General features: G+C 63.5%; 2 protein-coding genes across 4 annotated transcripts in view; one reads left to right on the top strand and one right to left on the bottom strand.

Moving 5' to 3' along the window:
* The first annotated feature begins 2,224 nt into the window (after positions 1-2,224).
* FGF22 (fibroblast growth factor 22) lies at positions 2,225-5,961 on the top strand. 2 transcript variants are annotated; one of them, XM_017520152.2, is made up of 3 exons: positions 2,225-2,460; positions 4,786-4,889; positions 4,959-5,961. In XM_017520152.2, exons 1-3 carry the CDS (start codon positions 2,247-2,249, stop codon positions 5,151-5,153), a joined length of 513 nt encoding a protein of 170 aa, XP_017375641.1. In that variant the 5' UTR covers positions 2,225-2,246; the 3' UTR covers positions 5,154-5,961. The 2 variants fall into 2 exon arrangements, with proteins under 2 accessions (XP_017375641.1, XP_017375639.1); XM_017520150.2 differs by having other exon boundaries at positions 4,982-5,945.
* Positions 5,962-8,473: 2,512 nt separating this feature from the next.
* Positions 8,474-19,717, bottom strand: part of RNF126 (ring finger protein 126) — a 15,025-nt gene continuing 3,781 nt past the window's right edge. The window contains exons 2-9 of one of the 2 annotated variants that reach the window (XM_017520148.1): positions 13,052-13,110; positions 12,350-12,413; positions 11,787-12,031; positions 10,761-10,823; positions 10,574-10,643; positions 9,941-10,034; positions 9,304-9,419; positions 8,474-9,216 (exon numbers count right to left, since the gene is read on the bottom strand). In XM_017520148.1, the coding sequence (XP_017375637.1) occupies positions 9,067-9,216; positions 9,304-9,419; positions 9,941-10,034; positions 10,574-10,643; positions 10,761-10,823; positions 11,787-12,031; positions 12,350-12,413; positions 13,052-13,110 (861 nt within the window). In that variant the 3' untranslated portion in view covers positions 8,474-9,066. The remainder of the gene's footprint in view (positions 9,217-9,303; positions 9,420-9,940; positions 10,035-10,573; positions 10,644-10,760; positions 10,824-11,786; positions 12,032-12,349; positions 12,414-13,051; positions 13,111-19,717) is intronic. The other variant, XM_017520149.1, reaches the window with a different exon arrangement.

The following is a 19,717-nucleotide window of genomic DNA, read 5'->3' as shown; positions in this document are numbered from 1 at the left end:
GGTTCAAGCGATTTTCCTGCCTCAGCCTCCGGAGTAGCTGGGACTACAGCAGGTGTGTGCCACCACGCCCAGCTAGTGTTTTGTATTTTTAGTAGAGATGGGGTTTCACCCTGTTAGCCAGGACAGTCTCTATCTTCTGACCTTGTGATGCGCCCACCTCGGCCTCCCAAAGCGCTGGGATTACAGGCGTGAGCCACCGTGCCGGGCCAAGGCAACATTCATTTTCTTACATTTCTGGAAACGAGAAGTCCTAAAGCAGGAAACACTGGGCTGAAATCAAGTCGTGTGCAGACCTTGCTCCCTCCAGAGGCCCCGAAGGCTCCTTCCTGCCTCTCCCAGCTTCTGAAGGCTCCAGGCACGATCTCAGCTCACTGCAACCTCCAGCTCCTGGGTTCAAGCCATTCTGCTGCCCCAGCCTCCTGAGCAGCTGGGATTTACAGGCGTGAAAAGGAGAGAGGCTCTGACGCCCGCCACAGCATGGATGCACCTTGATGACGTCACGCCCAGTGAGCTAAGTCAGACACAGAAGGCCACTCAGCATGTGACTCCCTTTGTATGAAATGTCCAGGACAGCCTTGTCCACAGAGGCAGGAAGGGGACGTGTGGGTGCCAGGGGCAGGCAGAGGGGATGGGAGTGACGGCTGATGGGGAAGGAGCTTCTTCTTGGGTGATGGAATTTTCTGGAACTAGATGGTGGTGGTAGTTGCACAGCTCTGTGAGGTACTAAAATCACTGAGCCACAGGGTGTAAGTGGGTGAATTTCGTGGTATATGAATGATGTTTTCAAGGAGGCATTAAAGAAACAGTCGCCTGGGGTGGGGCCGGCCTCCCAGGTGTGTGTCCCATGCCCTGTCCTTCAACACAGGGCCCCAGATTACCCTTCTGGGCGGGCACGGATACTCCGCGAAGGCAGGCTTGGGCTCCTGCTGGCGAGAAGATGGAGGATGTTTCTTCAGTGCCTGCTGCTGTGCCCTCTGCCCAGCGTGCTCCGTGGAGGGTCTCATTTTATTCCTCCAGAAGGCTCTTTATCGGCCCATTTTACGGAGGCGGAACCGAAGCTTGGGGCGGTGGAGCGAGGCTTGCAGGGTCCCTGGGGTGCCGGCCACAGGGCTCTAGTGGGGGAAGCCAGGCCATGCTGGACCTCAGACACAGGGACCCCAACCTCATCTCAGTAGCAGGGCCCTGAGACTGTGGCATCTGCCACACCCTCCGTGTGACCTGCCTAAGTCAGGAGGAGAGGGTCAGGAGATCCCTGAGCCACAAGGAAGGCATCCTGGCGCCCAGCTGGACCGGTTGTCCCTGCAGAGCGTTCCCCGGCAGGACAGGCTGGTTGCCATGTCTTCACCCTGGTGCTATTTAAAGGCACGTGCCACCTGGGGCTGTGGCCAGAGGACAGGACTGGGCTGCTGGGAGCCAAGGGAAGGGAATGGAATCTGGGGTTGTGCCGTTTCCCCACATTGGAGGTCGCTGTCCCTCTCAGGCCTCGGTTTCCCCACTTGTCAATGCCTCCTCTTGGCTGTGAGTCTGTGAGGGGCACTGGGCTCACCTTTTGGGGCCCAGGGCATGGAGGCAGGCAGGGGAAAGGTGGGGGCCAACCACCTTGCTGGGTGGTTCCCCGTCGGTCCTGGGGTGTGGCTTTAAGTGAGGAGCAAGTGTGGGTGTGAACAGGGCCGCCGCATTCCTGCCGCCTCCGATGTGCCCTGCCAGCCGGCTACCCACAGGTCCACCTACCTGCCCAAACACAGGTCCCCAGCCGTCGCCTGCCCATGCACCCGCATGCCCAACTCTGGTGAGCCTGGCTTTCAGGAAGGTACCATCTGGGGGGAGAGAGGTCCCGCCACGGCATGCCCAGGAGCCTGGCTGGCAGGGGCTGCCGGGGGCAGGACCTTCCGCGTCCCCATCTTCCCCGTGGTCCTCTCTTTTCCGTCTCGTGTCTCTGTCTCCCTCCGGATCTCTGAGGCCTGCGTCTCACGCTCCTGCCCCCGCAGCCCGAGGGACTCGGCAGCCCGGGGGGACTCGGCTGACTCACGGACACGCCCCGCGAGACAAACACACGCGCGGAGGCCGAGCGTCCCGCCCCCGAGGCGCCCCATTGGTCAGCCCCTTTGCCGGCCCCGCCCCGGGGAGCCCCATTGGTCAGCTCCTCTGCCGGCCCCGCCCCCGAGGCGTCCCATTGGCCCCGCCGGGCGAAGGTAGACCCGCGAACCCCGGGAGCGCAGAGCCCGCTGCGGACCGGGCTCCGGGCCATGCGCCGCCGCCTGTGGCTGGGCCTGGCCTGGCTGCTGCTGGCGCGGGCGCCGGGCGCCACGAGAACGCCGAGCGCGCCGCGGAGACCGCGCAGCTACCCGCACCTGGAGGGCGACGTGCGCTGGCGGCGCCTCTTCTCCGCCACTCACTTCTTCCTGCGCGTGGACCCGGGCGGCCGCGTGCAGGGCACCCGCTGGCGCCACGGCCAGGACAGTGAGTGCGGGGCGGCGGGTGGGGGGGCGGCCAGCGGCATAACGGGGACCTGCGCCCGCGGGGGAGTCCCGGAGGCTCCTCTGCGCAGTGTCGGCCTCAGTTTCCCCCGACTGTGCGATGGACGCAGCCCGCCTCGTGGGAGGGCTGGACTGTTACAGCGAAGGCTGCAGTGGGGGCCCCGGCTCAGGGGTGGAGAGGGTCCGTGTGGAACAGTCCTGCGGGCGGGGCCGCTCCATCTGCAGGTGGGAAACTGAGGCTCCAGAAGAGCTGGGGCAGGCCCAGCTGCATGGGGGCAGAGGTCAGATTGACCTCCAGACCCCTGACATCACAAAATCATCAGGCGGCCTGAGTGGGGGCCCCTCTGCTTCTTCCCAGACACCCCACATGGCCACAGAGGGGACGGGACCTCCCCAGGGTCACACTGACGGGTGGCAAAGCGGGGTCCCCATCCCCAGGGCCTGCCCAGCACACAGCAGGCACTCAGTGTTAGTGGACTGGCAGGAGAGCCAGGCACAGCAGGGGATGTGGGCATAACCCGGAGACCAGGGGAGTCGCTGTCCCCGCTGGGCAGGGGCGCTGGGGAGGGGGCCAGGGCCGCTGGCGGCTGCCTGAATCATCCCCTGCCCTTCCCAGCGCTTTCATCTGGGCGCCAAGGCCCTCATTAGGCCGCACGCGACGAGGGTGGATGGGGGACTGGCTGGGCCGGTCCATCCGTGGCGGGCATGGCCAGGTGGGGTGGCCTCGGGCCAGGGCAGAGGCCTGGCTCCACTGCATGGCCTGCGACAGTGATGGGAGTCAGGGCTAGCTGAGGGCTCTCCTGACCTGCGTGCACTTGCTGGTCACCCATCGGGCACCTCACAGGTGCTGTGCTGGGCATGGGGGACCCAGCAGTGACAGATGGCCACTGTCCTGGGGCTCCCAGAGCAGTTGGACATGTGAACAGGGTGCAGGTGGGTGCACAGGAAAGAGAACGGTGGTGCTGGGAGGCACCCTGCCGGAGAGGGGAGGTGTGGAGGGAGGAGTGGCCGGGGAGATGGTGACAGATGCCAGGGAACGGTCTCAAAAACATTCCCATGTACTCTGGAAGGCTGGGCCAGGAGGCTGCCCTGAGGAACTTGCCCTTTGACAGGGAGCTGGCCAGGTATATGAAGAACTGTGCCCCTGGCTAACACCAGGGTGAGGAGTCGGGGCCGGGCCCAGGGTGCTTGCTGGATAAGACACTTCTGCTCAGGTTGGAGCAGGGCTCACCCAGGGCCACCCACAGATGATGGGTCCCAATCTGGCTTTGCCACTCCTGGGCCTCAGTTTGCCCCTCTGCGATGTGGGCACAGCTGACACCTCCCACCTGGGGCTGCTGAGCGGGCTTGGTAGGATGCAGAGAGCCTAGAACAGTTGGCATACAGTCAGCGCTCAAGCATGCCTGTGGTATTCCATAAATCCCCGGCCTCCAGTCCAGAGCTCCGAGTCCCAGTGACTGCGTGGGCCGAGCTGCTGAGCTGTGAGGGCCGGGACTGGGGGCTCCATGGGGTGGCACTTGTCGCTGGGTCCATTTACTGTTAGCAGTCCGGGCAGGCCCTGACCCCTCTGACTCCCACCTCCATCGGTTCCTGCACCCCTGGTGTCCCTCTGGGTGTCTAGGACCCCCCACACCCCTGCACAGATGCTGCTCTTGGGCTGACCTGGCTTGGTGGGCTCTCCCATGGGGTCTTCATCAATCCCTGCACTCCCTGCAGCTCATGGGGGCTGTCTTACCTCCATTCCCTCCGACTGCTCCTGACTCCTCCCTCACATGCTGGGGGTGCTCCTGGTGTCTGTGGTGGTCCCTGGGGGGATCCTGGTGTCCATCGTGGTCCTGGGGGGGGGTCCTGGGTATCTGTTGTGGTCGGGAGAGAACTCGAGGTCCCAGGGGTGCTCCTGGGTGTCCATTGTAGTCCTGGTGGGGATCCCGGTGTCCCTCATGGTCCCCAAAAGGATCCTGGGTATCTGTTATGGCCCGGGGGGGTGCTCCTGGTGTCCATTGTGGTCCGGAGGCTGGGGGGACTCCCAGGTGTCTGTCACGGTCTCAGGGTAGGGAGCTCCCGGGTGTCTGTTGTGGTCGGGAGAGGACTCGTGGTCCCAGGGGTGGTCCTGGGTGTCCGTCATGGTCTCGAGGGTGCTCCCGAGTGTCCATCGTGGTCTGAGGGTGGGGGGTCTCCTGGTGCCTGTCGTGGTCCTGGGGACCCTGCATGCAGCACAGTGGACACCCAGCGGCGATCAGGGTGAGCTCGTGCCAGTGTGAGCAGGTGTTGAGCCAGCAAAGCCCTGCCTGCCCCCCGCCTCCCCCAGGCATCCTGGAGATCCGCTCTGTACGCGTGGGTGTCGTGGCCATCAAAGCAGTGTCGTCAGGTTTCTACGTGGCCATGAACCACCGGGGCCGCCTCTACGGGTCGGTGAGTGCCGGGTGGGGCTGGACGGCGCAGGCGGGCGGGGAGGGTCGGCCGGCCTCACACCCCCGTCAGCGGCTCTACACTGTGGACTGCAGGTTCCGGGAGCGCATCGAAGAGAACGGCCACAACACCTACGCCTCTCAGCGCTGGCGCCACCACGGCCAGCCCATGTTCCTGGCACTGGACAGGAGGGGGGGGGCCCGGCCGGGCGGCCGGACGCAGCGGCACCACCTGTCCACCCACTTCCTGCCTGTCCTGGTCTCCTGAGGCCCCGAGCGGCTCCTGAAGGTGCCCGGGCCGGCGGCGAGGGGCCCCAGCCACGCCCGTTCTTCCCCTTGCTGGCTCCGTGAGCGCTGAGTGCCCACTGTGTGCAGGCACTGGGGACACAGCACAGGAGCCCCTGGGGGAGCCCCAGCCTGAGGGGCGGGCGGCCACCAGTCAGGTCCAGTCCTGAGATGGGGCCTCGAGGAGCGAACAGCGCCTCCTGGGCTGAAGATGCGGACCCTGAAAGGTGGAGGAGGTGTCCCCGGCAGGGCCCCGCAGAGGCAAGCGCTCAGGGGAAGGCAGGAGAGAGAAGGGGAAGGGTGAGGAAGGGGCCGGGAGATGGTGACGTAGACCTCGAAGCCGTTCCTGTCCCGGGAATCTGCAGACTTGGTGCCTGACGAGGACAAAAGGACCTGCAGGTGGGACGGAGACGGGCAGGCATTGGGGTGGAGGGTCCGGGGCCCCAGTGTCCTCAGGGGGTCCCCACACAGGAAGCGGGAGGGTGAGAGCCAGAGAGAGATGGGAATGGGCTGTGCTGTGGCCATGACAGGCAGGAAGGGCCCCCAACCGAGGGATGTGGGTGCCTCCAGACGCTGGGAAAGGTGGGAAACGGTCCCCTGGAGCCCCCCCCGGGAGGGACAGGCACTGCCCTGTCTTGGTATTAGCCCAGTGGGACCCATCTTGCACTCCGTCCTACAGAACTGCCAGAAAATAAATGTTTTGCTTTAAGCTGTCAAGTGTGCGGTCCTTCGTTACTGCAATGCCAGAAATTCACAGTGTCTGAAATTGTTTCAACGATGACATAAGCCTCAGTGTTCCTTGGACCCCCCGGGAATGGCAGAGGCTGAGGGAAGGAGCCGTGCCGGTGCAGGGCAGGCCTGGGGGCTGTGTGCCACCACCCTGCAGGGTGCAGGGAGGGCCGGCCAAGGGGTGGAGGCGGCCTCACCGGTGCCCAGCGCTCCCCGGACGTCCTGATTCTGCTGGGGCTTCTCCCTGCAGCCCTGGGAGTCACACTCCAGCCAGAGAAAAGGGCAGAGCCTAGAGCTCAGGTCCACCCCTGCTCCACAGCCTCAGGCCAGGCACCGACCCCCTGCGCCCATCTCCAGGTCTGCACATGGGGTGACAGCACCATTGCCCGGGCGGGGAACATTCCTCCTGGTGAAGGGGACAGTCCCCAGGGATGGCCAGGGCTCCAGCCCCAGCCGCTGCCTTCCACATACATCCAGGACAACTGGGCCCGGGCAGCTGCTGGGAGCCTGAAAGGAAACACCCTTCTGGGAAGGGAGGGCTGTGCCCACCCCCCAAGAGCCTCTGCTCACCCTGCAGAGAAGGGGACCCCACCCCAGGGGACGCTTTTGGCTGGCATGGAGTGGGTGGAGGCCGGGGCCGTGCTCAGCACCCTGCCGCACCCAGGACGGCCCCAGGGTGGCAGTGTGAGGGAGCTCTGCCCCGCCGGCCAGCTCAGAGGGCATCGCTGCTTGAGTTCTGCTGCTTGGGGCTGCACATGGTCCACCGCTGAGGTAAAACCACTGCCGGCACCCACGCAGAAACGTTACATGTGCTGCAGAGAAAAGGGTCAGCAGTTCATTCTAAACCGGAACGTGAAACGAGCATGCAGCCAGCACTTCTGGGCACTGACAGCCCAGGGCAGAGACACCCCTGTTCACACGGAAGCAAGAACGCAGATGCTCTTAGCAGCTGATTCACAGGCCAGAACCTGGGTGCTTCCAGCATCCTCAGGCAGTGGGGCGGGGGCCCCACAACAGAGAGAGGAGCAGCCCGGGGGCACAGCACCAGCCACTCTCCAGGAAGTCGCCAGCAGCAAAAATGAGCCAACCCCAAACTGTTGCAAACTGTGCTTCCGCTTACACAAAACCCCTGAGTGACGGGGCCGACGGGGAGAGGTTGGCAGTGGTGCCAGGGGCCTGGGACACAGCAGTGCGGGCCTCACAGCGCCACCTCTGCCCGTGCAGCAGGCTCCCGGGTGGTGAAGGCACCGGGGTCAGCCACTTGTTACCGCTGTCTCATCTGCGAGCAATGCGGCCTCACGGCCCCCACCAGGGTGCCAGTGTCCTCCAGGCCCAGCGCCCTGAGGCTCGTGCCTGGGTGGGGCGACCTGGCCGGCCCTGCTCCTCCGGCCGCCCCGCAGGAGGGAAGTCCCAGCCTTGCGTGCATGCACATGTGTCCCAGCAGCACCTCTGACCATGGCCCTCCAGCTAAGGCCCCAGGCCTCCCCTGCCCCGCTCTCCCCTCCAGCTCCAACCCCCAAGAAGCACCATGGACGCATAGAACCTAAGCCTCGTCTCCCCAGACGCCTCCCGACTCAAAGCTTCCGTCTTTCCAACAGGAAGCCGGCTTCAGCCTGGAGGAGCCCCCACCTGCTGCCGCGGGAATGGCGCAGACTTGGCGCCTGAAACACATTGGTTCTCAGCGCAGAGGTCAGAAGTCCCGAAGTCAAGGATGATCCAGTCGCCTCCCTACGTCGGTGTCCTCAGTGCAACCTCGTCGCCGGGCGCCGAGCCTGCGGGTCCCGGGCAGGCGGCCTGGCCATTCCCGGGGCTGGCACTCTGCCCTGCGGACCACAGTCGCTGAAGTCACAGGGCTTCTCTCGGGCTCCAGAGGGCTCAGCATGGCGCTGTTTCTGCAGCAGGAGCCCAGAAGCTGCCAGGCACGGTTCAGACAGGCAGGATCCGAGGTGCCCGGCCGAGGGGGCTGACGCAGACACGTCGCGGGACACGCCGGTGAAGAGCATGGAGTGGAGCGGAGGGCAGGAGCTCTGGAGTACAGGTGGGGGCGGGGGCACGTGCCTCCCACTCACAGGAGCAGTCCACAGCGGAGTCTCCTCTTTGTTATCCATCTACACCGCCTGACGCCTGGGTCCCGGGATTGTGGGATTTTCAGCAACTGAGATGAACCCACCGCCCCGGCTCCCTGAGCCCGCACGCCCCCACACCCCACCAGCTGTGCCGGTGCCCGCTGCGCCCAGGCCAGGCATCCCACCGCCCTGAGCAGTGAGGCGCGGCTCTTCAGAAGGGCCCGGGCCCCGAGTGCTGGAGGGGCGACCAAGGGTGAGGTGGAGGTGCTGGGCCCTGACACTTTAACGCTCATAGCCCAGCAACACTGCCACCCTGCGGAGCGTCGCCAGGTCGGCCCTCCTGGGCCTGAGATGCGAGCTCGCTAGTGAGCCCTGGGCCCTGGGCCGCAGGCCCCGCAGGAGGCATAGACGCCTGGCGGCAGACGCGGCCCTGCAGAGCCCAGCCAGCCTCGCAGCTCTGCGGCCCTTTCCTCACACGCGGGCGCAGAAGGAAAGCCACGCCACCTGCTTCTCTTTGTAAGTGGTGTATTTTAAATAGCTTTCAAGATACACATATTTTTTCCTTTAAAAAAATCTGCTAGAGCAGTTTTGTTCTTGAATTTTGCTGGTCATCCTCATGGTCCCGAGCCCCCAAACTCTGGGTCGTGGAGGCGGCCGAGGCGGAGGCTGGGGGCCCACACGGCTGTCCTGGCGGTGCTCACAGCGCTGGTGGAGCAGCTGGGCCCCGTCTTGCCACAGATCATGCATGGCTGCCATGTGAGCTAAAACGTCCATTTATTTCAAAGCAGTAATAATTTAAAATTATAAAAATCTTTCCGCCGCTGAACGTTTAGAGGGTGAGGTTAGACAGGACAGGGAGGCTGGGGTGCCCCAGAGGGGACCGTGTGGCCACGCCTTCCCAAGCCAGGGGGCCGGTGGGCCGGGCCCGGGTCTTGCCCTGGAACAGGCTGGGCCGCAGTGCTGACCAGCCAAGAGCGGCACCGCGGGGGCACCCGGTCTGCAGGTGCCACGTGGCACCGGCTGAGGGTTTGGGGGAGAGGCCCCGCACTTCGCCACAGCCTCGGGCGCCGTGGGCAGGGGTGGGTGCCGGCCGATGCGGGCTCAGGAGTTACTTGTGGCGTTCTCATTGCTGGGCGAGCTGGAGGAGGAGGAGGAGGACGACGAGGAGAAGCTCACCCCAGTCAGGCCTGGGGGGTTCGTGGCCGTGTTCTGTCCCGTGAGGCTTTTTCGGCAGACGGGGCAGCTGTCGTGCTTTGTGGGGACAGAGGCGAGGGCGGGAAAAGGGGCAGGTTAGAGAGGGCAGGCGGCGGCGGCGAGGGCGGGCGGGCGGGCACTCACCTGCTCCAGCCAGGGCACGATGCAGCCGTCGTGGAACAGGTGGTTGCAGGGCAGCTGCCGCACGCGCTCGCCCAGCGAATAGTCGTCCTTGCACACGGGGCACTCGAGCCCAGAGCCTGTGGGGGGGTGCGGTCACGGTGCTGTGGGGGCCTGCCAAGCCTTCCAGGGCGCGCTTCTCCACAGCCTCGGCCAGAGGCCACCCCCGAGCTCAGCCAGGGGGTGTATGCCCTGTGTATGCCCCCGGGCCGCTGGAGGGACCTAGACGGAACGCTCTCCTCCAAGCCGACCTTCACAAAAATGCCCGAGGCCAGGCAACGGGACTCACGCCTGCGATCCCAGCACTTTGAAAAGCCGAGGCGGCGGATCACCTGAGGTCAGGAGTTTGACACCTGCCTGGGCAACATGGTGAAACCCCATCTCTACTAAAATTGTAAGTATTAGGCGGGCATGACGGCAGGTGCCTGTAATCCCAGCTACTTGGGAGGCTGGGGCAGGAGAATCGCCTGAACCCGGGAGGCGGAGGTTGCCATGAGTTGAGACCGTGCCACTGCCCTCCAGCCTGGGCCACAGAGCGAGACTCCGTCTCAAAGAAGACAAACACCCTGAAGGCAGAGGCGGTGCGGCTGGGCTCTCATACCTACGTGCTCCTCGGTGACGGGGACGGTGGGGAGGGCCTGGATTTTCTCTTTGTCTGCCGGTGGGGGGCCCGTGTTTTCAAACTGATTGAGGAGCTGAAAGACAAGAGGCGAGAGTGCAGGAGCTCCTCAGGGGCCCGGCCCGGGGCTCGGAAACTCGAGGCTGCAGAACCTGCAAAAGCACCGAGGCCGCGTTTGTCCTGGGCCTGGGGCCCCTGGAGCCCGCCCCGGGGTGAAGGCCACCGTGGCACCCACGTGGCACTGCCCTGCTCCCGGGTCCCTGCTGGCAGAGTGGGGTGGGCTGCTGTGAGGGGCAGGCCCTGCCAGTGACCAAATGCTCCAAGGGCCCTCAGCGAGGCTGGGACTGGCAGCGCTTGGAACCAGGTCAGGGTGCGACCTCTCAGGAGAGGGGCTGGGGACCGAGTGGCTGCGTGAGTCCTCTGCGAGGTTTTACTACAGCGTTCCTCCGCGTGAACTCAGGAGGAGAAGCCCCAAGGGTGCCAAGACTCAGAAACGGCAGAAGGAAGGCCGGAGTTGCCTCCATGCCCAACCCCCCTTGACCTTGTGGGGCTTCTTGGGTCTGGGCAGCCCCGCCCCGCACCCAGAAGGCACTCCGGGCAGTGGCCACACTGTACCTGTGTGATGATGGCGTCCAGGCCGTTGGCCCCCCAGGCGTAGTCCATAGGGTTTGAGTGCAGAACTCCCCTGGGGGTGGAAGGTGGGGTTCGAGTGGCTGAGGGGCGGCTAGGGCAGGTGCCTCCCCCACCCCTCTCAACCAGGGGTACCGGCTGGGGGTGGGGACAGGAGCCCCCACCTACTCACCAAGGACCTAGGCTGGGGATGGTGGCGGGTGTGATGATGCCGTTAACGAGCTGCTGGATGATCCTGGAAAAGAGGGGCCAGTCATGGGGCGAGGCCGCCCCACGTGCAGGAGAGGGCCAGGCTTGCCAGGTCCGTGGTGGGCACCAAGGGCAGAGCCAGCATCGGCTTCTAAATTAGCTTCTATTTACTTGTTTTTTCATGAGCAGGATCTCACTCTGACGCCCAGGCTGGAGAGCAGCGGCTCCATCTTGGCTCACTGCCGCCCCGGCCTGCTGGGCTCATCCTCTGCCTCAGCCTCCCGAGAAGCTGGGGCCACAGCAGAGCTCCACCGCTCCTGGCTACCTCTTCAGAGTTAGAAACAGGGCCCCCATGTTGCTAGAATGCTTGTGAAAGCCTGTTCTCAAGTGATCCTTCCTCCTCAACCCCTCAGAACACAGGGATCACAGCGCTGAGCCACACGCCTGGCAAAACTAGCCACTTTTAAAGATGACTTTTCCAGCAGGTGAGACACGCAACCACAGAAGGATCAACAGCCAAGAGTGGGCCCAGAGACTTTCGCCAGGCTCTGTTCCACCAGAGTGGGCCCCAGCGATGTCCTCCAGGCTCTGTTCCACCAGAGTGGGCCCCAGCGATGTCCCCCAGGCTCTGTTCCGCCAGCAGTGGGGCCCAGCGACGTCCCCCAGGCTCTGGTCCAGGCCAAGGCCAGGACAGCGTTTGACAACACGGACGTGGACAGCAGCCTCCCGTGCACGTGGGCCCCACTCTGTGGTCGGCCCACACACCCGGAATCAGCACACTTCTGTCTCCGAAGGGCCATGTGGGGCCCCTTCTCCCAGTGGGACACAGCCCGAGGCTCTCGGAGAGTGCGTGGGCCGGCTCGGGGGTGCTGGAGCGCCTGGCCAGGCGGTCTCTCAAGAGAGCCTGCAGATGACGCGGGCTTCCATGGAACCCGTGCTGGACTCTAAGCACCGGAACCTACAACCTCACTGCGTGGAGCCCTCTCGGCCACCCCCAGGGCCCCCTCACCCTTCCAGCGTGGGGACGCCTTCGTGTCGGCCGGTGGCCCGCCGCGTGGTGAGGCGGGCGCGGGGCTGCCGGGCGCCGTACCGGTGCCGGGACTGGTGCTCTCGCTCCCGCCGGCTCTCAGGGTCCCTGCCGTCGTCAGCCTGCGCCCCGGGAGGGAACGTGGGGATCTCGAAGCTGTCGCCAAAGATGCCGAAAGCAAACTGTCCGTAGCCCTGAGGCAGCGTGAACAGGTGCTGGTCCACGTTCTGGGGAGAGGAGGGGGGTGTGACCTTGGCGAAGGCTCAGCGGCCGGGGCGGCCAAGGGGGCTCAGGCCCCTGCAGTCTGCTGGAGGCGCCGGGGAACCAATACGAAGGAGAAAACAGGCAGAGACGCCTCGACAGAAGTTTCACCTTCACGTGAGAAACCATCAGCCCAACCAAGCAGCACGGGCCACCCGTGAGCCCCGGCCCTGGCCCCGGCAGGGACACATGTCCTCTGCTGTGCAGGCAGGGAGAGCCCTGGGAGGTGAGTTGGGCCCCGAGCAAGGCCGACAGGCTCAGGAGCACGGCAGGGGGCAACTCACCTCCAGTGGTGGCCGGCTCTGGTCCGTGGGGGCTGCGGAGGGGGCAGAACCATTTTCTGTGCTCCTGGGGAGAGAGTACGTGTCAGCAGCAAGAACCACCCCGGGTCCCCACGTGCCAGGCGCTCCCTCCCCTCAAAAGCCTGTGTTGGGAAAGCAGAAATTGTCCTCAGCACAGCTTCCTGCCTGCCACCACCTCAGGACAAAACCCTGCGGTCACGATGGAAACACCGCAGACCTAGGGAGTCCCCTGGGCCACCCTCACCACAGCGCCACATGGAGCCGACCCTGACGTGTGTGGGTGGCCTCACACCAGCATCTGGAGCCATAACCCGCTGTTTATTCCCTCGCCCGTAATCCACAAGGTGTCTGTAAACGGGTGCAGACCCCAACAACCTCCCGGGTGTGAGGACGTGCACAGAGCCCCCACGGCCCCTACCCGAGGGCCTGGGTCACCAGATCAGGCGCTGAGGCTCGGGGAATTGAGTGGCTGCACAGGGCCCTGGCCTGGTCATCACAGACCACAGGTCACCGGCCCTCCCCTCTGGCCCCGACCCGGCCATCACAGATGGGAACGGCATGCTGTGGCCTGCACAGAGGCAAGCGCTCTGAGCCACGGGCGTCATACCCTGCTGGCCACAGACCCAGCGGGCCCTCTACCCCTCCAACGCCTCTTCCAGCCTCTGGAACAAGGGGCTGTATTACCTGGTCTCTTCTGGAAGCTCCTCGATGAAACCAGACTCGCATCTTGGGCAGGTATAATCCTGCAGGAGAGAACGGGAGGCACCACCTCAAGGTCACCTGCAAAATCCCCTCAGGGGTGAGGACAGAGGGGCTCTTGGCCCAGCAGTCTCTGGCTGGCCAGGCACTCGCAGGCAGGGGCCACTCCCGATCCGTGGGTCCTGGCAGGCAGGGCCCTCAACAAGGCCGAGGAAACCTGGCTCTGCCGGCCACCAACTGATCCTGCTATGGCTCCCAGTGATCTGTGCCACCCCCGCCTGCCCCCCCATGGCAGGCATCGCCAGTGCCCTGGCACCTCCTCGCACAGGAGGCACTGCCCGGACATCACAGAGGGGCATTTCCAGAATGCTGTGGCAGCCCCACACCGCCCGTTCCCCTGGCTGGGGGGAGGCCATGCCCATGCTGGCCATGCCCATGCAAGACCCCATCCCCAGGTCCCCCTACAGCCAAGGACCAATGCAAGGCCCACACGGCGATGTCCCAGAGGACAGCTGTATGTGAGCCCCAAAACCAAGTTCACATCTCCCCAGAACTGGCCTCAAGCCACAGCCTTGCCAGGCAGGCCACACAGCGGTTTAGAAGCCGGACCCTGCAGACCTCACCCTGGGCTGGAAGGGCTGCTGGAGGCACCAGCTTGCGGGGTGGGCCCCTAATGGATGGCTTGGCCCTTGCTGATGCGGAGCGCCAAGTGTTCGTAGGACGTGGGCTGAAAAGCATGTGGTGCCTCCGGCCTAGCAGGATCCAGGCAGATGCCGGCGCCATGCTTCCTACGTGGCCCAGAGAACCGGAAGCCACATCAGCCTCTCTCTGCAAATTACCCAGTCTCAAGTTCCTTACAGCAACGTGAAAATGGCCTTACACAGCACATGTCATCAGTCAGGGACTCGCAGCGGGGTCCCCAGGTCAACCCCAGGTAACACAGACAAAAACAGGAGGAGGCTCCCACGGTGCATGGGGCACTGCTGTGAGGGGAGCCAAGGTGAACCTCAGGCTCTACGGATGCAGGTTCCACGGGGACCCCAGGGTCTGAAGATGCAGGTTCCATAGGGAACCCCAGGCTACGGGGATGCAGGTTCCATGGGGGACTCCACGCTACAGGGATGCAGGTTCCAAGGGGACCCCAGGGTCTGAAGATGCAGGTTCCATAGGGAACCCCAGGCTACGGGGATGCAGGTTTCCTGGGGACCCCAGACTCTGGGGACACAGTTTCTTGGTGACTGGAACTTGGCCAGCTGTGGTCCCCTCTCCAGCAAGCATGATCCCAGCCTCACCCACTGACTCTGGGGCAAAATGGGGGCCTGGAGGGCAGTGCCCAAGGGGAGAGCCAATAGCTGGGTCCTGCAGCCCACACTGAGTCATGCCCGCCTCACTGTTCCTGTGAAGCACAGACTAGGCGGGCAGAAGAGGCTGGGACCAGGTGACCAAAGGACCCCAGGAGCATGCGAACCAGCCTGAGGGGAGAAGAGCAGAGGGTGACGAGACATTATCTACAATATATAAAAAGTGCTGGCCAGGTGTGATGTCACACCTGTGAGGGGCTGAGGCGGGTGGATCACCTGAGGTCAAGCGTTAGAGACCAGCCTGGCCAACATAGTGAAACCCCGTCTCTACTAAAAATACAAAAATTAGCTGGGTGTGGTGGTGCACACCTGTAATCCCAACTACTCAGGAGGCTGAGGCAGGAGAATCACTTGGACCTGGGAGTGAGCCAAGACTGCGTCATTGCATTCTAGCCTGGGTGACAGAGTGAGACTCCACCTCAAAAGAAAAATAAATAAATAAGTGGCTGGGTGCAGTGGCTCACACCTGTAATCCCAGCACTTTGGGAGGCCAAGGTGGGTGGCTCATGAGGTCAGGAGTTCCAGACCAGTCTGACCAACGTGGTGAAAGCCTGTTTCCCCTAAAAATACAAAAATTCGCTGGGCATGGTGGCACGAGCCTGTAATCCCAGCTACTCAGGAGACTGAGGCAGGAGATTCACTGAAATCCAGGAGGCAGAGGTTGCAGTGAGCTGAGATCGAGCTACTGCACTCCAACCTGGGAGACAGAATGAGACTTTGTCTCAAAGACAAACAAACAAAAAAGACACCCCAGCTAGGTGTAGCAGCATGCCTGTGATCCCAGCACTTTGGGAAGCTGAGGTGGGGAGATCATTTTGAGGTCAGGAGCTTGAGATGAGCCCAGCCAATACGGCCAAACCCCATTTCTACAAAAAACAGACTAGCTGGATGTGCTGGGGTGTCCCTGTAGTTCCAGCTACTAGGGAGGGGGAGGCAGGAGGATCGCCTGAGTCCAGGAAGTCCCACCACTGCACTACAGTCTGGGTGACAGAGCAAGACCCTGCCTCTAAAAAGAAAGAAAAAGAGAAACAGACAACCCAGCTAAAAGCAGGCCAGGACCCGTAAGGGGCATGCCTCCAAAAACGTGCAGTGGAAAAGCAGCTGCCACCACAAGTCCTGTGGAGCCGGCCAGCATCAGCGAGATGCCCCTTCCCAGGCCAGTGAGGAGGAGGCGCGCAACCCCACCCAGGCCTGCCGGGAGCCCAGAAGTCCCCGAGATGGGATGACCCCACGGCCCAGTGCTTTCCCTCCAGGCACACACCAAAGAGGAAGACGACACTCGCCACCAAAGCTGGCGGTGGATGTTCACAGCAGCACAGGTCAGTCTCACCCACAGGTGGAAACGGCTCAAAGCAGGCACAACCACGGAGAGGGGCAGGGTTGAGACCCGGCCGGGCGCGGGGGGGGGCGGGGGGGGGGAGGGGGGGGGGGGGGGAGTTGGGGAGAGATAGCATGGGGAGAAATGCCAGATACGGGGGGGGGGGGGGGGTGGCACACCCTGAGGATGTCCCGCCCAGTAGGGACGCCAGACACAGAAGGCTTCGCAGCGTGCGGACCCACTTCTATGAAACATCCAGGACAGGCGGATCCAGAGAGAAGGGATTCTGGGTGCCGGAGCCTGGGGGGGAAGGGGAGTGACGGCTGATAGGGACGAGGCTGGTCTCTTTTTGGGGTGATGGGAACGCTCTGGAATTGGACTACGGTGGTGGTTGTGCAACTTTATGAACAAACGACAAACATTTTAAACAGGTGGGTTGTATGGTGTGTGAAAATATCAAAATAAAGCTATTAGAATACGTAGGCCCAGTGGTCCCAGCTACTAGGGAGGCTGAGGTGGTCGGACGCTTGAACCCAGGAGGTAGAGGCTGCAGTGGGCCGAGGTGGCCGCAACAGAGCGAGGCAGCGTCTCCAAAAGAAAAAGAAAGGGCTAGGCGCGATGGCTCATACCTGTAATCCCAGCACTTTGAGAAGCCAAGGCGGGCGAGTCCCTCGAGGTTAAGAGTTCGAGACCAGCCTGGCCAACGTGGTAAAACCCTGTCTCTACTAAAAATACAAAAATTAGCTGGACATGGTGACACATGCCTGTAATCCCAGCTACTCAGGAGGCTGAGGCAGGAGGATCGCTTGAACCCGGGAGGTGGAGGATGCAGTGAGCTGAGACTGCACTATTGCAGTCCAGCCTGGGGAACAGAACAAGGGTCTGTCNAAAAAAGAGAAACAGAAGAAAAAGAAAGAAAGGAGAAACAAAAAAAGAAAAAGAGAGAAAAAGAAAGAAGCAAGCCAGAGGCGAGCCAACACCCACCACCCACAGCCCTGTGCTCAGAAGCAGGGGCGGCTCTGCCACAGTGGCTGTGGCACCCCCCCAGGCATAGGTTTCTTGGGGGTGTGTTTAGGGTGTCAGGACTTAGATGCCCCATTTAACTATGTTGAGACTTCACAGTCAAATCTGAACCCCTGGTTTCTGTGGATGTCAGGTTTGTCAGGGCTCCTCTGGGCTGAGGGTCTCCAGGCGTCTGCCCGCCAGCTGACTGGGAGCCCAGGGCCACTCCATTGCCTGCGTGGGTCTCTGGCACTGGCATGGTGGGCTCAGGGCAGAGGCTCTCCCTGCAGGGCTGGCTCCCAAGGCTAACACCACCCAGTCGACCTGGAGCAGCTGCGCTGGCCCCGCTCAGGACAGGATGTGAGTCAGCTGTGCCGCCACCCAGACCGCTGTCTCTCCTGCCAGGTGCACCCGCCGGGATGGGCAGCCCCGGAAGGATCTGAGGGAGAAGACGTCTCCCTCTGAGGAACTGAGCCTGCCAGCCCCAGCCCCGAATCTCTCCCGGGCAAGCGCGGAGCCCAGCACAGCACTCGTGAGGGCTCTGCACACGCTCAGAGGCCCAGCCCCAAATCTCTCCCCAGCAAGCGCGGAGCTCCGCACGGCACTCATGACGGACCCGCACACACTCAGAGGCTGTTGTGGTCCCGATGTGCGGAGCTCAGCCCCTATGCATCACCTGGTTTTCTATCCTGCTCCCCGCCACCCGCACTGCCGCTCATGACAGCCCGACCTGGCCACATGCACACTTCTCTGCCCCAGCCCTGGCCTCCTCTTGGCCCCAGCTGTCCCGCCCACAGCAGCCGTAGGACCTGGTGCCACCACGCTGCCCAGAACCGCACCCACTCCACAGTCAAGGCCTGTGCACATCTGCCTGCTGCTGGAATACCCACCCCAGGGGGTTCAAAGGTCACCTCTTTGCTCCAAGCCTCCACCCTGTCATGGAGGATGGCCTCGACGCTCACTCGTGTCTAAAATCCGCTGTTGTCAAGGACACCAAGGGCTGCCACCCAACTCCTGGGCTCTGTCCCTCTGCTTGCAGGTGGTGGGAGGGGATGCAACTGGGGTCTCCAGCCGCCCTCTTGCTCCAAGGGCTCAGCCCAGAGATGGCTCGGTTTCATATGAAACCGCAGAGACCACAGGTAGAAGCGCCCAGGCAAGGGGGCCCGGTGTGCACTGGGGGACCCCACAGAGGCTCCACTGGAGCTAGCGGAGGACAGCTCCCAGGAGTGAACCTGTTTACCTCTCCCTTGGAGGACAGGTGAAGGAGACCAGATCTCCCCATGTCGTCACCATAGCGACAGCTGGCCAGGCAGCAAGGGTAGGAGGAGCTGGCCTCCACTGCACAGCCCTGGGAGAGCCGCCACCACCACATCCGCAGGTGGGACCTGGCAGGGCGGCAGGAGCCCTTCATCCACAGGGCCTGCACATCCTGAGGACCTAGGGCCAGGCACATGGAGTGAGCTGGGGAAACTGCTGGCCCCAGATGACCGCCCAGCGACGGTGACTCAGGTCCCATGGGCAGCAGGCCCCTCCGGCAGCTGTACGCATCAGGAGGCCCCAGGGAAGGTCATGGTGCAGCCATCGGCGGGAGCCCCGGGACTAACTACTGCTTTCCTACAAGAGCCCAGAGCTTCCCAGCGGATCCACAGCATGTGAGCCCCACAGCATGTGAGCCCCACAGCCCCAGAGGCATGGGCACGTGCGGCGCCTTGCACCCCTTCCTTCCCGCGCCTGCAGCTGCCACCACACCCCACATTCACACTGTCAGTCCTGGGCCTCCTGGGGCGGGCTGGACGGAGAAGGCATGAGCAAAGCCACTGCCTGGACCTGCTGGGGCCTGTGGGGGCTCCGCCTCACATCCCAGAGGTGCCAAGGCCCAGGCCTGGAACTCTGCCTTCTCCTTCTTCCCAGGAGGCTTCAGGCACTGCCATAGGGACCGGGACCCCACACGTGCCCATACGTGCCAGTGCTTGGGTGCTACAGCTTGGCAGAGGCTCAGAGGAAGGTCTTCATGGTGGCAGAGTTCCAAGTGGGAGGAAATTCAGCACCTGCCCAACGCAGACCCCTGTGCCAGCCTGCCCAAGAGGGTGGGGCCGACATCCATAGGTTCCCGGGTACTGCTAGCACCCGATGCCACGCCAGGCTCCATGCTCACAGGGTGCTGTTGGGAGCCAGTTCCCGAGAACCCAGCCATGTGGAGCCACTCCAGGGTGCTGGCCGCAAGTCACCGTCACAGTGTCTGGCACAGCCGCAGACACACAGAGCAGGCGGCAGCCACAGACAGACACCGCACAGCCTGGGAGGACTTTGGCTGTCGTCTGAAGATTGTGGCCAGGGCTGCTCAGGAGGCCTGGGGGGGCCAGGCCACTGCAGGGGTGAGGGAAAGACAGGGTGGGCTGCGGGGCAGGGGAGAGGGTGAGACAGGGTGGGCTGCGGGGCAGGGAAGAGGGGGCAGCTGGGGAGACTTCCTGCCCAGCGCCAACAGTGACACAGGCTGCAGCAGCCTTCGCCTCCCGGAGGCCCCCGCCCACGCAGCTCTCCCCCATCACCGTGGGCAGCAGGACCTGGCACCCCCTGCTGTCCTCTCATCACCACTGGGGGACACTGCAGACAGCGCAGGTGCTGGGGGAGGGCGGTCGGCAGGCAGAGCTGGGACTGCCCTAGAGACCACCTGGAGACAGGGAATTCAGGGCTGAGCCCGGCACCCAGGGCCACCACCCAAGCCCACGCGGCTACCGGGGGCGCAGTGCCCTCAGTGAGTCCCTGCCACGGGGCACTCTCGCCCGAACCCCACAGCCACAGTACCACGGCCAGCACCTCCTCAGCGGGGTTGAGTCTGGGTCTGTGCAGCAGCCTGCGGCCTGAGCTCCAGTCGGCCTGGTTCCCGCAGGATGCACCTCACTCCAGCTGAGGCTTCCTTTGCTCAGGCGCCCAGAGGCTCTGGTCATCGCCTTTCTTTTTTTTTTTTTT

This window comes from Cebus imitator, unplaced genomic scaffold (assembly GCF_001604975.1).
Source record: "Cebus imitator isolate Cc_AM_T3 unplaced genomic scaffold, Cebus_imitator-1.0 Scaffold805, whole genome shotgun sequence".
Lineage (NCBI taxonomy): Eukaryota > Metazoa > Chordata > Mammalia > Primates > Cebidae > Cebus > Cebus imitator.
The sequence above is the reverse complement of the archived record's forward strand: the minus strand, read 5'-3'. Positions and strand labels throughout refer to the sequence as shown.

Excerpts from the sequence above, each read along its gene's own strand:
- FGF22 (XM_017520150.2), top strand. The coding sequence starts at position 2,247 with ATGCGCCGCCGCCTGTGGCTGGGCCTGGCCTGGCTGCTGCTGGCGCGG. Across the intron at positions 2,461-4,785 it reads CTGGCGCCACGGCCAGGACA|GCATCCTGGAGATCCGCTCT; the intron begins GTGAGTGCGGGG and ends CGCCTCCCCCAG. Across the intron at positions 4,890-4,981 it reads GGGGCCGCCTCTACGGGTCG|GTTCCGGGAGCGCATCGAAG; the intron begins GTGAGTGCCGGG and ends TGTGGACTGCAG.